This window comes from Rhinopithecus bieti, unplaced genomic scaffold (genome assembly GCF_001698545.2).
Source record: "Rhinopithecus bieti isolate Rb0 unplaced genomic scaffold, ASM169854v2 scaffold_41082, whole genome shotgun sequence".
In the NCBI taxonomy this organism is placed as follows: domain Eukaryota; kingdom Metazoa; phylum Chordata; class Mammalia; order Primates; family Cercopithecidae; genus Rhinopithecus; species Rhinopithecus bieti.
The window spans coordinates 1,434,494-1,448,197 of NW_016817890.1; the positions used below are offsets into that span (position 1 = coordinate 1,434,494).

Below are 13,704 nucleotides of genomic sequence, written 5' to 3' on the forward strand. Positions count from 1 at the left end.
GACTCTTTCAGTTACTGGGAAAAACCCTAGAGGGCAGAGCAGGGACACAAGTTTCAGCTCCTTTCAGGGAAGAATTTCCTTCCAGTCAGGAAGACGGAAAGGACAGCCTCTAAAGCAGTGAGGCTTCTCTCTCTGGAGGTGTGCAAGACAAGGCCAGAGGGGCATATAGTGGAAGGACTGGAGGAGATTCAAGCTCCATTGACAATTTCCCGAGGCCCTCTGTGTCCTGCAAGTGGATGGCTTTTGTGGCAGGAATTGCACAATTGCACAGCTTTTTTTTTTTTTTTTTTTTTTTGAGATGGAGTCTCAGTCTGTCGCCCTGCATAGGTTGGAGTGCAATGGCACGATCTTCACTCACCGCAACCTCCGGCTCCTGGGTTTAAGCCATTCTCCTGCTTCAGCCTCCCACGTAGCTGGGATTACAGGCACATGCCACCAAGCCCTGCTCCTTTTTTTTGTATTTTTAGTAGAGACGGAGTTTCACCATGTTGGCCAGGCTTATCTCAAACTCCTGACCTCGTGATCCACCCGTCTTGGCCTCCCAAAGTGGGATTCCAGGTGTGAGCCACCACCCCTGCTGGGAATTGCACAGCTTTCTCAGCCTGTCAGTTGCTCATGCTTGTCCCCTGTACGTTGTCTGTTTTCCACTCCAGCCTCTGTTGCAGGCCAAGTTCTCAAACTCTGCCACTTCCTGCCTGTCCCATTGGGTGCTAGTTCAAATCCAAGGTCAAACCAAGGAAGGTACATTTTTCTTCCACAAGGCAACAGGGCAATGAAAAAGCCATTGAGTAGCATTTAAGCAGTTTATTTGCCCAAAGCCACGTTCTAGTAAGTGGCAGAATTAAATAGTTAAGAGCCTGACAGGCGGTCCTGGGTTTGCACCCTGCTCTGTCATGTGCTGCGTGATCTTGGAGAAGTTATTCAACTTAAGTCCCCATTTCTTGATTTCAGGGTTCACTGAGGCTTATACCAGGTTGCTGCCTCACCAAGAAAGTTGGGGATTCTTGGGGATTTGAAGCTGAGAAGCTGTTGTAGTGCAAAGGGCTGGGGTTGACTCCTTCAAGGGGTGGCTAAAGAAATGTTTAAGAGTGGGAAGTGCTTCTCAGGTCCAATGGTCACCTTCTGCATAGAAGTCAAAGGTCAGCGGGGGTCCATAGCAGGTTGGGTCCTGGGGAAAGCAGCCCCCTAGCGACAGTAAAGGCTCAGATGCCAAGTCTCACTCCAGGATTGAAGGCTTTCGGACAAGCGGCCTAGGGTGTAGGTTTCCCCCATCCCAGTCCCTCCCTGCCTGCACTCACTGGGCCCGGAAGGACACCCACTGTTCCTCATGCTCTGCGCACCCTAATGTCTCTAGAGAGCCATTCATTCAACAGATCCCTGCAGGGCAGGCCTTGAGGATCGAACCTTTTCCCTATAGCCCCGGCCTCGTCACACATTTTATGTGCGCTTGCTGTGAGCAGTCCACAATCTTTGGCGTGCACAGGGGCACAGGCTGTTCCGGAAGCCTCCAATCTCCAAAGTTCTGGCGGGAGAGAAGGGAGGGGAGAAGCTGAGTCTCAGGCCGCTAGGGAGCGGCGCTGCCCCAGGGCCGAGGGTGGAGCTTTCTGGGTCGGCCGGGAAAGGGCTGGGCTCAGTCTACAAGTGAAGGCAGGTCAGCGTTGGCGGGCGCTCCCTTGAGGAGTCCAGGTGGCAGGCACCTCCGGGCCGATTCCCAGGATCCCTCAAGTGGCTCTGAGCTGCCGACCACCGGATGCCCCAGATTCCTAGGACCCAATCCCGGATTTCAGAACCTCAGGACCTTGCAAGTCTGAGTTCGGATTTCTCCCTGGACTTTAGATTTCTGGAAAGGGACGTCAGGCCAGATTCCGGATCCCTAGATCCCGTGGGATATTCTCCGATTCCGACTGGATTCCAGATCCCAAGATTCCTGATCTGCCGGCCCAGGCTCCTGCTCCGCCGCGGGTTCCCAGTGCGCGGCGCCCCGCGCCTGAGCGCCCCCGCATGGCGGTGCAGTGTCCCCGGTCCGGGGCGGAGCGCGCGCCGGCCGCTGGCTGCAGGACCCGCTTGGGCCGTGGACGACGTGAGGCCGGCACCGGTCCGCTCGCCGGCGGCCCCGGCCCCGGGGCTGCTGCGCGGAGCCCGGCCGCTCAGCGTGGCGTCTACGTCTGACCGGGAGCCGCAGCCGGGCACTGAGCGTCGCGATCGGGAACTGAGGGCGGAGGGCCGCTGGCCCCCACTGCCGGCTGCCTGCCGAGGCTTGCGCGCGCTCCCCCGGCCGCGGCCCGTGCCCGCAGGACTCGCAGCCCTTGCCTTCGGGCGCTTTGATGCGGTATTTCTGAAAAGGGCGACACGCTGCGCTGGATGCTTCTACAACGCGGGTCGAGCGCGCTGCGGGGCGGGCCGGTCTGGGCGGAACTCAGGGTCCATGAGGGTGGGATGCAGCCGGGCCTCGGGACGGCTCAAGGCAGGAGGCCTGGGAGTCCCTCGGTCGAAGGCCTGTTAGCGGGTCATAGGGGACTTTAAAGTGAGATCGAAACTGAAGGGCTTGGGACTAGGGCCGGCTGAAAAAAGTGGGATTTTAGGGGATCTGGGGGCGCGGCAGGCTCGGGACGCACAGGGATCGGGGCGCAGCTCCAGGGCTGGGGAGTTGGGTTAGGACCACGCACACCCCATTCCAACCGTTATTAGACGACGGCCTCTCCGGTGCACCCCCCTCTCTTTGCGCCCATTCCGTCGGAGCGCGCCTGCTCCTGCGGCCGGGGCGGCCGGGCGAAGGATGGCGGGGCTCTTTCTGGAAACTCTGGGGGCGGCGGTGGAGCGGTCGCGGGACTGACTCAGCCTCCAGTCTCAGGAGCGATGTCACCCGCGATTCATTTGAGGACAATTACTGGGAAGCAAGCTTAGACTTTAGGGAAAGGGGCTGTACCGGGGTAGGTCTGGGAGTTGAGGAGTCCTAGCATTACTGTTCGAGGATCGGGCTGGAGAAGTAACAGAGAAGCGAACGGACCAACGGGGACTGGATCTGGGGTGACGGAGCTTAGTTACAGTGCCTGCGGCGAAGAAGAATGGGCGGGGAAGTGGGCGGGGAAGGATGGGCCACGGGCGGGGCCAGAAGGAGGGCTATTCCCCGCGGGTCATCTCCCAGCCAGCCCCGGAATGCTCCGCCCCATACTTACTGTCATGCTGGAGTCCGGTAGCTGTGCTTCTGGATGTCATGAAATCCGTAGCTTAATGAAGGCTGACCGACGATCACTCGGACACAAAAGGACACATTATCGACAGACCAAAATACATACATTTGACTCGTGCAGCTAGGCCCTAGCAGACGCTGTCACACACACAGGTACGTAGACCATAGTAAGCTGTACATGTCAACATATACACCTACAATACATTTAGGCACAGCGTTGTCCATCAACACTGATGGTGCCTCCTTTCAAAGAGATGTGCTGAAGACCAAGGGAGGGGACTTCTGTGTTTGCGCAACTCCCACCTCCAAATGGGTCCTGGAAACAGATCATTGGTCCCAGCCTCCCTTCCCCATGCAGGCTGCTTCACGGCTCTGAACCGGCCTGGGTACCAGCCCGTGAGCCAATCCTCTCCTGCAACACACAGGATCAGTTTGTGAAACGCTGTGGGGTCCCCTAAAAGGGCCGACTGAAGCCCAGCAGAACGACGCTACTGGAGTCCCACAGCAGGCAGGTCAGCAGGATGGACCCTGCTCCTTCCCATCAAGCTGGGGTTCAGGGATCGCGCCGCCTCTGTGCCTGCAGGACGTGGTGGTTGTGGAGGTGATTGAGCTCGCTGGTCAGCCCTCCCGTATTTCTACACCTTGGTGTGCGTGGAGCTTCAGCGATGCCAACACGTGCTCCTCTGTCGCAGGCCGACCTACTGACCTGCAGGCCCTTGCGGGTAGTGGCCTGGGGCTGGTGGGGGAGGCACGGGCTGGCGGTCAAGGCCTACACAGAACACCCAGTATCTGGACTGTCTGCCCTCCTGGCAGGAGGATGTTTTCAGAGAACTCGGTGAGCAGAATCCACCTTTCACTCGAAAGTGCCTTTTGCTTTCACTATGACCTCTGACTCACTAATCTCCTGCTCTCCTCAGTCACCTAAAGGCCCCCTGACATTCCCATGTGTTCCTCTGTGTTCCTGTTGCCTCCTCTCATGCGGTGCCTTTCTGCGATTCCAGATTCCATGGTGCTGACTTTGATGCTCTCACTCCCCTTATCGGTGCTGACTGCTGACCTCACTGATTCCTGCTCCCTGCCCACCAGGTTGCGTTGGAGTTACACATGATCCCCTATGTGGTGACGGTCCGAACTGGTCGGGTGCTTTGTGGCGTTGCAGGCCTTTGCGGGCCTGGCTGATGGGCTGGTACAGGCTGGAGTGGGGACCGAGGCTCTGCTCACTCCCCTGGTGGGCCGGCTTGCCCGCCTGCTGGAGGCCACACCCACAGACTCTTGGTAATGAGGGCCCCCAGGGAGGGTGCTCCAGGAGGGTGCTGGTGAGAGTACGGTGGGCTGGGGCTGAGGTGCAGGCCCCACCATTCTCTTTCCCTGCCTCCCCTGCCCTGGGCATCAGTGGCTATTTCCGGGAGACCATTCGGCAGGACATCCGGCAGGCGCGGGAGCGGTTCAGTGGGCCGCAGCTGCGGCAGGAGCTGGCTCGGCTGCAGCGGAGACTGGACAGCGTGGAGCTGCTGAGCCCCGACATCATCATGAACTTGCTGCTCTCCTACCGCGATGTGCAAGTGCGTGGTGTTCAGAGAGGCAGTAGGGCAGCTGGCATTTGAGGTCAGACAAACCCAAGTTCAGCTCCTGGCTGGGCCACTTGCTCGCTGGTGGCTTTGGGCAAATGATCAAACGTCTCTGAGTGTTGGCTTCCTTATTTGTTAGACAGGATGAGCATGTTGCTGCCTCCTGGGGCCGTTGTGGGGTTGGGAATACCCAACATGGGGCACAGAGCAGGTTCTCCCTGTGAAGTGTGGTGTCTGCTGGGCCTAAGGAGGCGTGCAGAAGATGGTGGCTGGGTGGGATGTCAGGTGTGGGAAAGGACCCTGGCTCAAGGTTCCTCGGGGCCTGGAGGCCCATGATGCCAGTACTTGCTGTTCCCTGATGCAGGACTACTCGGCCATCATTGAGCTGGTGGAGACGCTGCAGGCCTTGCCCACCTGTGATGTGGCCGAGCAGCATAATGTCTGCTTCCACTATACTTTTGCCCTCAACCGGTGAGTGGCAGAGCAAGGGTTAGATCATAGCCACATAAAGGTTTCCGAAACCTGAGTCTCTGCTGTGCAAAGCCATTGCTGTCTGGGATCACTGCTGTTTGGGGAATTTGCTGACCAGGGTCACTGATGTCAGTAGGTCCCTGTTGTTCTGAGTTACTGCTGCCTGGTCGGGGTGGGGGAGGTGGTGCTGCCTGTGGTATGGTCACCACTGTTCAAGATCACTGCTCCTAAGGGTCATTGCATCTAGGAATCACTTCTATCTGAGGTCACTACCCCTAGAGAGGTCAGTGCTGGCCAGGATCAATATCATTTTGAGATCATTATTGTCAGGCCCGTGGAAGGGTCCCTGCTGTTCAGTGTCTAGAGGTCCCTGAACAGAGTAGGCCAGGGCCATCAGGGAGGGCCTGAGCCCATCTTTTCCCTAGGAGGAACAGGCCTGGGGACCGGGCGAAGGCCCTGGCCGTGCTGCTGCCACTGGTACAGCTTGAGGGCTCTGTGGCACCGGATCTGTACTGCATGTGTGGCCGTATCTACAAGGACATGTTCTTCAGTTCAGGTTTCCAGGATGCTGGGTACCGGGAGCAGGCCTATCACTGGTAAGGAGCACAGTGAGTGGCTGGCGTGCTGAGCTATGAGATGAGGGATGGTGCTGTGGGCATCGGTCCAGCCCTGTGCCCCCTACCCCCACCCCAGGTATCGCAAGGCTTTTGACATAGAGCCCAGCCTCCACTCGGGCATCAATGCAGCCGTGCTCCTCATTGCTGCCGGGCAGCACTTTGAGGATTCCAAGGAGCTCCGGCTAATAGGTGAGCACAGATCCTGGCTCTTGTCTCGTCACCCACAGGGGTTCAGAGGGGCCTGGGAAGAGGGCAGGGAGAGAGCACACTGGGTAAGAGGTAGGATGAGTTCATCCATTTTGGACTGTACTGCCCATACCCACACCTGGGTCCTAATACCTGTTCTGGGCCCTCAGGAGCCCTCAAACCCACAAATGTTCCCTAACACATCTGCATGTTCATATACCTGTGCCTGAGCTCCTGTTCCCACCCGAGATCTTGCCACACCCAATGATTTGCTCATATCTGTGTTCATGTCCACACTCAGGCCCACAGAAATGGTGGGCCTCACTCACCCCTGCACCCACACTCACTGGAGCCCATTCCCCTCTCCCCCAGGCATGAAGCTGGGCTGCCTGCTGGCCCGCAAAGGCTGCGTGGAGAAGATGCAGTATTACTGGGATGTGGGTTTCTACCTGGGAGCCCAGATCCTCGCCAATGACCCCACCCAGGTGGTGCTGGCTGCAGAGCAGCTGTATAAGCTCAATGCCCCCATATGGTAGGTGGCCCCCTCTGCATTCTTGGCCTGACCTGGGCTGTCAGCTCCTGCACCTATGTCCATTGGCATGCTAGACTGAACCCTGAGCCAATGACCTGGCTACTTTTAGACCAGTGCCCGTGGCACCCCATGCCAACGTTTTAGCTATATCCAGGCCAGTTTCCTCTCCCTGGCAGTGCTGGTTGGTGCCTGTGCTGAACTGAGGATGCGGCTTTGCGTGCAGGTACCTGGTGTCTGTGATGGAGACCTTCCTGCTCTACCAGCACTTCAGGCCCACGCCAGAGCCCTGTGGAGGGCCACCACGCCGTGCCCACTTCTGGCTCCACTTCTTGCTACAGTCCTGCCAACCATTCAAGATGGCCTGTCCCCAGGGCGACCAGTGCTTGGTGAGGCCTGTAGGGGTGGTGGACCTGGGAAAGGGGTAAGCCCCTTCTGACAGACCCTACTCCCCCACTGCCTGCAGGTGCTGGTCCTGGAGATGAACAAGGTGCTGCTGCCTGCAAATCTCGAGGTTCGGGGTACTGACCCAGTGAGCACAGTGACCCTGAGCTTGCTGGAACCTGAGACCCAGGTGAAGTCGCTGCTGAGGCCCCTCACTCACCTCTGCTGGGACCTTTTCTGTGGAGCCTTTCTCCCATTCGCAGACCCTTCTCCTGTCCCCAGCACCCCCCATCACACCCCATTTCTTCTTGCAGGACATTCCCTCCAGCTGGACCTTCCCAGTCGCCTCCATATGTGGAGTCAGGTGATAGGTGGGACCTGGGGCGACTGGAAAGACGGGAGGTTAGGGTCCCTGCCACCCAGCCTGACACTCACTGGGTTCTTCATCCCTTCCCAGCGCCTCCAAGCGCGACGAGCGCTGCTGCTTCCTCTATGCACTCCCTCCGGCTCAGGATGTCCAGCTGTGCTTCCCCAGCGTAGGGCACTGCCAATGGTGCGCAGTCTTTCATGGTCAGGGTACTCTGAGGACCAGGATGCCCGGTGGAGTGGGGAAAAGAAAGGGACGACGTCCCTCAGGTGCCCTGGGTTATGTGGGGACCAAGATGCCCCTCCCGTGAGTCTTACCTCCCCCACCTACAGGTTCTGCGGCCTGATCCAGGCCTTGGTGACGAACCCGGATTCCACGGCGCCCGCGGAGGAGGCAGAGGGCGTGGGGGAGGTGTTGGAGGTGAGGACGCAGGACTGGGAGCTCGCGGAGGGCGAGGGGCCGCGGGCCCTGCTGAACCCCCATCTCACTCCGTGCCCGGCAGTTTGATTATGAGTACACGGAGACGGGCGAGCGGCTGGTGCTGGGCAAGGGCACGTATGGGGTGGTGTACGCGGGCCGTGATCGCCACACGAGGGTGCGCATCGCCATCAAGGAGATTCCGGAGCGGGACAGCAGGTGCGGTGCGTGGCCGCGCGGGCGGGGCTGAGGGCTCGCGAGGGCGGAGTGAGCTGGGCCACGAGCGGAGCGGCTTCTGTGGGCGGGGCCTAGTGGGCGGGCTCGTAGGACCTGAGAGTTCGAGCCCTGTGGACTGGGCCCGTGGGCGGAACAGCCAGGACCAGGCGGGCGGGACTGAGGTCTGGAGGGTCCTATGGGCCGGGTGGGTAGTAAGGGTGCGGAAGTTGGGAGAGGGCTTGTGGGCGGGGCAGGTCCTTGGGGCGGGGCCAGGCTGGGGCGGGATGGGCTGGGCTTCTCTGCCCACATCGGTCCCTTTCCTCTCTCCCCTACCTCCCCCCAGGTTTTCTCAGCCCCTGCATGAAGAAATCGCTCTTCACAAACGCCTGCGCCACAAGAACATAGTGCGCTATCTGGGCTCAGCTAGCCAGGGCGGCTACCTTAAGATCTTCATGGAGGAAGTGCCTGGAGGTGCCTGCCCTGTGTGGGATGGGAATGAAACTGAGGTGTGGGGCATGGTACCGAGGCAGGCAGGGTTGGAGAGCCCAGGGGGAAATGCACCCTAGTGCGTGTGGGTGGTGTAGCCTAGAATTAGCTGAGGAGTGGCGCTGGGTGATGGAGTTGGGGCTATGACACGCGTGTGTCTGGGCCTTGAGCAGAGATGCGGGCTGGAGCCAGTGGGTAGGAACAATGAACTTGGACTGTCCCCACCCAGGCAGCCTGTCATCCTTGCTGCGGTCAGTGTGGGGACCCCTGAAGGACAACGAGAGCACCATCAGTTTCTACACCCGCCAGATCCTGCAGGGACTTGGCTATTTGCACGACAACCACATCGTGCACAGGGACATTAAGGTAAGCCCTGGGGCTGGCCCGCCCTCATCTGCTGGGGGTGGCGGGGGAGGACGTGGTCTCAGACACAGGCTAGCAGAGTGAGCAGACCTGTTGCAAAGGGTAGGAAATTAATCAGGGAGGCTCTTTAGAGAAGGAGGGGAAAAGTTCAGCTCTGAAGCCAAACCAATTGTCAGCTCCCAGCCCCAGAGGGGCATGTAAGTGGGATGGCAAGGGGAGAGTGTTGACAGAGACAGGACCAGGCTGGGATCTCCAGGAGATGGGATCCCAGAAAGAGGGTCTAGTTCTGCTGGCAGGGGCCCAGCTCAGTGTCCACTAATGACTATCGATCAGGGGGACAATGTGCTGATCAACACCTTCAGTGGGCTGCTCAAGATTTCTGACTTTGGCACCTCCAAGCGACTGGCAGGAATCACACCTTGCACTGAGACCTTCACAGGTAACAAGGTGTGGGGGTGGTGAGTGGGGATGCTGACCTGGGGCAGAAGATGTCTTGGAACCTTCCAGGGAATGGGGTTTCTCCTAGGCATGGAGTTAGAGTCCTAATGGGGAATGAAACCCAGGGTGAGTGATTGGGCCAGGGCTGAGGTGATGGCATCTAGAACTGGAGCTTGGATAAGTGATGAAACTGACTTTAGCACTTGAGGAGTGTTGATGTAGGCCAAGGTGGGAGTTGGAGGAAAAAGCTGGTGATGGAGTTCAGGGGGACGATGCAATCCAGGATGTGTGCTGGAGCACTACTGTGGGTGATGGAGTCTGTGAATGTGGTGGAGCCCAGGGTGAATGATGGAAGCCTTGGCAGGTGATGGAGCCTCGGATGGTGATGGAACTCAGGATAGATGTTTGATGACCAGGATAGGTGTTGAGGTACGTTTTGGATGATAGGTTCAGTATGGGTGCAGTCGGCCTGAGGATGATGGCATTCCCCTCCCCTCTCCAACCCCATGTTAAAGCCTAGATGGGCATCAGTGCTCCTGCTTCTGTCCTAGGAACTCTGCAGTATATGGCCCCAGAAATCATTGACCAGGGCCCACGCGGTTATGGGAAAGCAGCTGACATCTGGTCACTGGGCTGCACTGTCATTGAGATGGCCACGGGTCGCCCCCCCTTCCATGAGCTAGGGAGCCCACAAGCTGCCATGTTTCAGGTAAGACCCCTTTGGGCCTGGCACATGGAAGTGGCATAGGGCCAGCCTGGGCCTTGGACACCTCTGAATGTCACCCTTGTTCACCCTCCCCCAACAGGTGGGTATGTACAAGGTCCATCCACCAATGCCCAGCTCTCTGTCGGCTGAGGCCCAAGCCTTTCTCCTTCGAACTTTTGAGCCAGACCCCCGCCTCCGAGCCAGCGCCCAGGCACTGCTGGGGGACCCCTTCCTGCGGCCTGGGAAAAGGAGTCGCAGTCCCAGCTCCCCCCAACATGTTCCACGGCCCTCAGGTGCTTGGAGGTGGCAGGATGGACACACTGGAGGGCAGAGGAGTTGTGGAGCTGTGAGGGGGGAAGAGGGCCCAACTGACAGCTCTGTCCCTCCCTCAGATAACCCTTCCGCCAGTTCCATTCCTTCAGCCGACTCAACCACCCAGTCTCAGACATTCCCGCGCCCTCAGGGACCGTCTCAGCACCCGCCCAGCCCCCCAAAGCGCTGCCTCAGTTATGGGGGCACCAGCCAGCTCCGGTGAGACCTAGGCTCCTGGGATGGGTTCCCTTTGCCTGGTTTTGCCTTTTTCTCCCCTCCTACAAAAGCCCTCCTTGGGGACCTGGGCACCTTGACCACTTGTGAATGTGGGACTTGGTGCCTCCCCATGCCCTGTTCTGGCAGCTCTAACTTGGACTTGTGTCCTCTCAGTGCGGGGTTTATCTGTGTTCATGCCTGTGAGGTAGGCATAAAAGCAGGAGAGCCAGAATTCAAACCCGGCAGCAGAGGTGACTGGCTTGTTGCTGCCCGTCTTCAATCAGCCGCTTGCCCTTGTGCCCAGGGTGCCCGAGGAGCCTGCGGCCGAGGAGCCTGCGTCTCCGGAGGAGAGTTCGGGGCTGAGCCTGCTGCACCAGGAGAGCAAGCGTCGGGCCATGCTGGCCGCGGTACTGGAGCAGGAGCTGCCAGCGCTGGCGGAGAATCTGCACCAGGAGCAGGAGCAGGAGCAGGAGCAGCAGCAGCAGGAGCAGGAGCAGGTGGGCGGCCCACCCTAGCGCCCCCTGGTGGTAGCGCAGGGTCAGGACACCAGTTGATGTCCCCGCCCCCCCACTAACCCACCTCCGCGGCTGCGTCTTATTTGGCTGGAACACTCGCTGACCACCCCTCTCTTCCTTCTCAGGGGTCCCATCTGGGCAGAAACTATGTGGAAGAGCTGCTGCGCTGCCTCGGGGCACACATCCACACTCCCAACCGCCGGCAGCTGGCCCAGGAGCTGCGGGCTCTGCAAGGACGGCTGAGGGCCCAGGGCCTTGGGCCTGCACTTCTGCACGGACCGCTCTTTGCCTTCCCGGATGCGGTGAGGGCGCCTTCTGGTAATCAGAGCTGCCCAACAACAGGTAGTGAGCTCCCCGTGCCTGGGGAGGTGCCAGGACTTGATGTTCCAAGATTCCCTGTCTCCTCCCTGAAGATCAGGCCTGCAGCAAAAAACCGTCTGCCCAGTCCTAGCTTCCCAGCCCCTCCCTGGACCTCTAGGCCGCCCATCCCACTTGCCTCCCACCGAAGACTTTCTAGGCCTTTCCAACTCAAGCTCTGCCTCTAGTTGAGGCTCAGCTGTCTCAGCGGCGCCCTCCCTCCCCCTGCAGGTGAAGCAGATCCTCCGCAGGCGCCAGATCCGTCCACACTGGATGTTCGTTCTGGACTCACTGCTCAGCCGTGCTGTGCGGGCAGCCCTGGCTGTGCTGGGCCCAGGTAGGAGGGGAGTGCCACGGCCTCCTGCCGGCGAGGGTGTGGTGCTTGCTGGGCGAGGTGAACATCGAATGGGGCCGGTGGGGGCCAGGCGGGACAGGGGCAGGCAGGCGCCGGTGGGGGTGTGACTAAATGGACATCTCTCATACTGGCACTGCCTGGGGCCTGCCCAGAGCTGGGCACCCTACCCCTCCACTCCCTTGCTGGGGTCTGGGGGTCCCAAACAGGCGTTGTAGCCTTGCCTGAATTCACGGCACCCGGCTGCAGAGGTGGAGAAGGAGGCGGTCTCACTGAAGTCAGAGGAGCTGAGTAAAGAAGGGGACTCCCAGCAGAGCCCAGGCCAGCAGAGCCTGCTTCCAGTGGAGCCTGAGCAGGGCCCCGCTCCTCTGATGGTGCAGCTGAGCCTCTTGAGGGCAGAGACTGATCGGTAAAGCCCCTTGGAATCGCTCATAGCCTCTGCCGGGCTTCAACCCACTCCCCACTCACCACTCCATTCTACTCTTCTCTGCCCCACAGGCTGCGGGAAGTCCTGGCCGGGAAGGAACGGGAGTACCAGGCCCTGGTGCAGCGGGCTCTACAGCGGCTGAATGAGGAAGCCCGGACCTATGCCCTGGCCCCAGAGCCCTCAGGTGAGTGGGCCTTGGCTGGAGAACACTATTGGTGGGTTCGAGGCAGCTTCTAGCGGGAGGCACTCTTGGGCTCATCACCTGACTACTTCTTGACAGCCGCTCTTTCAACGGACCAGGGCCTAGTGCAGTGGCTACAGGAACTGAATGTGGATTCAGGCACCATCCAAATGGTGAGGTGGGGAGTGCTTGGCTATCCCTGACCTCACCAGCCAAAGCCTCCATCTCTGTCCATCTTCTCGCTCTTCTCACTGTGCCCTCTGATGCAGAGAATCTCAATACTGGAAGAACACTTAGTATTCTCTTCCCATTGTATGGATGAGAAAACTGAGGCCCAGAAGGGTGTGATCTGCCTCCGTATTTTGGCAGCAGAGCAAAGCTAGTACCCGGGTCTCTGGACACATCTTTCTGTAATTTCTTATTTCCCTGTTTCTGCGGGTCTTTGTCCACATCCAGCTGTTGAACCATAGCTTCACCCTCCACACCCTGCTCACCTATGCCACTCGAGATGACCTCATCTATACCCGCATCAGGTACATTCTGGGTCCCCCAAGGGTGAACCATGCATGTGGCCTCATCCTGGCCAACTGCAGGCCTGCCTAGGTTCCTTCCTGGAAACCAAAGGGGCACCTGGGTCCCCTAGTGACAGAGGGGGCACTGGGCAGACAGTGGGTGCAAGAGAGAGTCCAGGGCCACCTTCCGGCTGAGCCACACAGAGTCCATTACCCCCAGGGGAGGGATGGTATGCCGCATCTGGAGGGCCATCTTGGCACAGCGAGCAGGATCCACGCCAGTCACCCCTGGACCCTGAGAGGCTGAATGAGGGCATCAGAGGCCAGACAGATCCAAGGATGGATGAATGGAGAGGACAAAGGCAGCTTCTGACACACCAGCCCCAGGATCTGGGGTGACTGGAGGAAGCCAGGCGAGTGGGGGCCAGGACTGGTTCCAGTGAGAGAAACCAACCACAGGCACCCAAGCACTAACAGACAAAACGTATTAAACAGAACACTTTTGAACCTTTGTCCTGGCAATTTTGGAGGTGTATGGGGGGAGGGGTACCCTGAGAAGAGCCCCCAGGTCTTTCAAAAAAAATTGTTTTTTTAGGCCGGGTGTGGTGGCTCACGCCTGTAATCCCAACACTTTGGGAGGCCAAAGTGGGTGGATCACAAGGTCAGGAGTTCGAGACCAGCCTGACCAACATGGTGAAACCCCATCTCTACTAAAAATACAAAAATTAGCTGGGTGTGGTGGCATGTGCCTGTAATCCCAGCTACTCAGGAGGCTGAGACAGGAGAATTGCTTGAACCCAGGAGGCAGAGGGTGCAGTGAGCCGAGATCACGCCATTGCACTCCAGAGCAAGACTTTATGTCAAAAAAAAAAAAAAAATTTTTTTGGCCGGGCG

General features: G+C 59.0%; 1 protein-coding gene across 1 annotated transcript; it reads left to right on the forward strand.

Annotated features, from left to right (window-relative positions):
* Positions 1–4,294: 4,294 nt before the first annotated feature.
* MAP3K6 (mitogen-activated protein kinase kinase kinase 6) lies at positions 4,295–13,322 on the forward strand. Its single transcript, XM_017856425.1, is given in 27 exon segments — positions 4,295–4,353; positions 4,355–4,465; positions 4,584–4,752; positions 5,123–5,229; positions 5,655–5,825; positions 5,923–6,035; positions 6,405–6,564; positions 6,788–6,950; positions 7,028–7,135; positions 7,260–7,309; positions 7,403–7,498; positions 7,645–7,732; positions 7,815–7,948; positions 8,289–8,416; positions 8,661–8,797; positions 9,128–9,233; positions 9,784–9,941; positions 10,039–10,231; positions 10,331–10,469; positions 10,771–10,963; positions 11,107–11,283; positions 11,570–11,675; positions 11,940–12,099; positions 12,189–12,301; positions 12,398–12,471; positions 12,755–12,831; positions 13,031–13,322. Coding segments are annotated over 27 exon segments (3,369 nt in total). The 3' UTR covers positions 13,110–13,322.
* Positions 13,323–13,704: the final 382 nt, after the last annotated feature.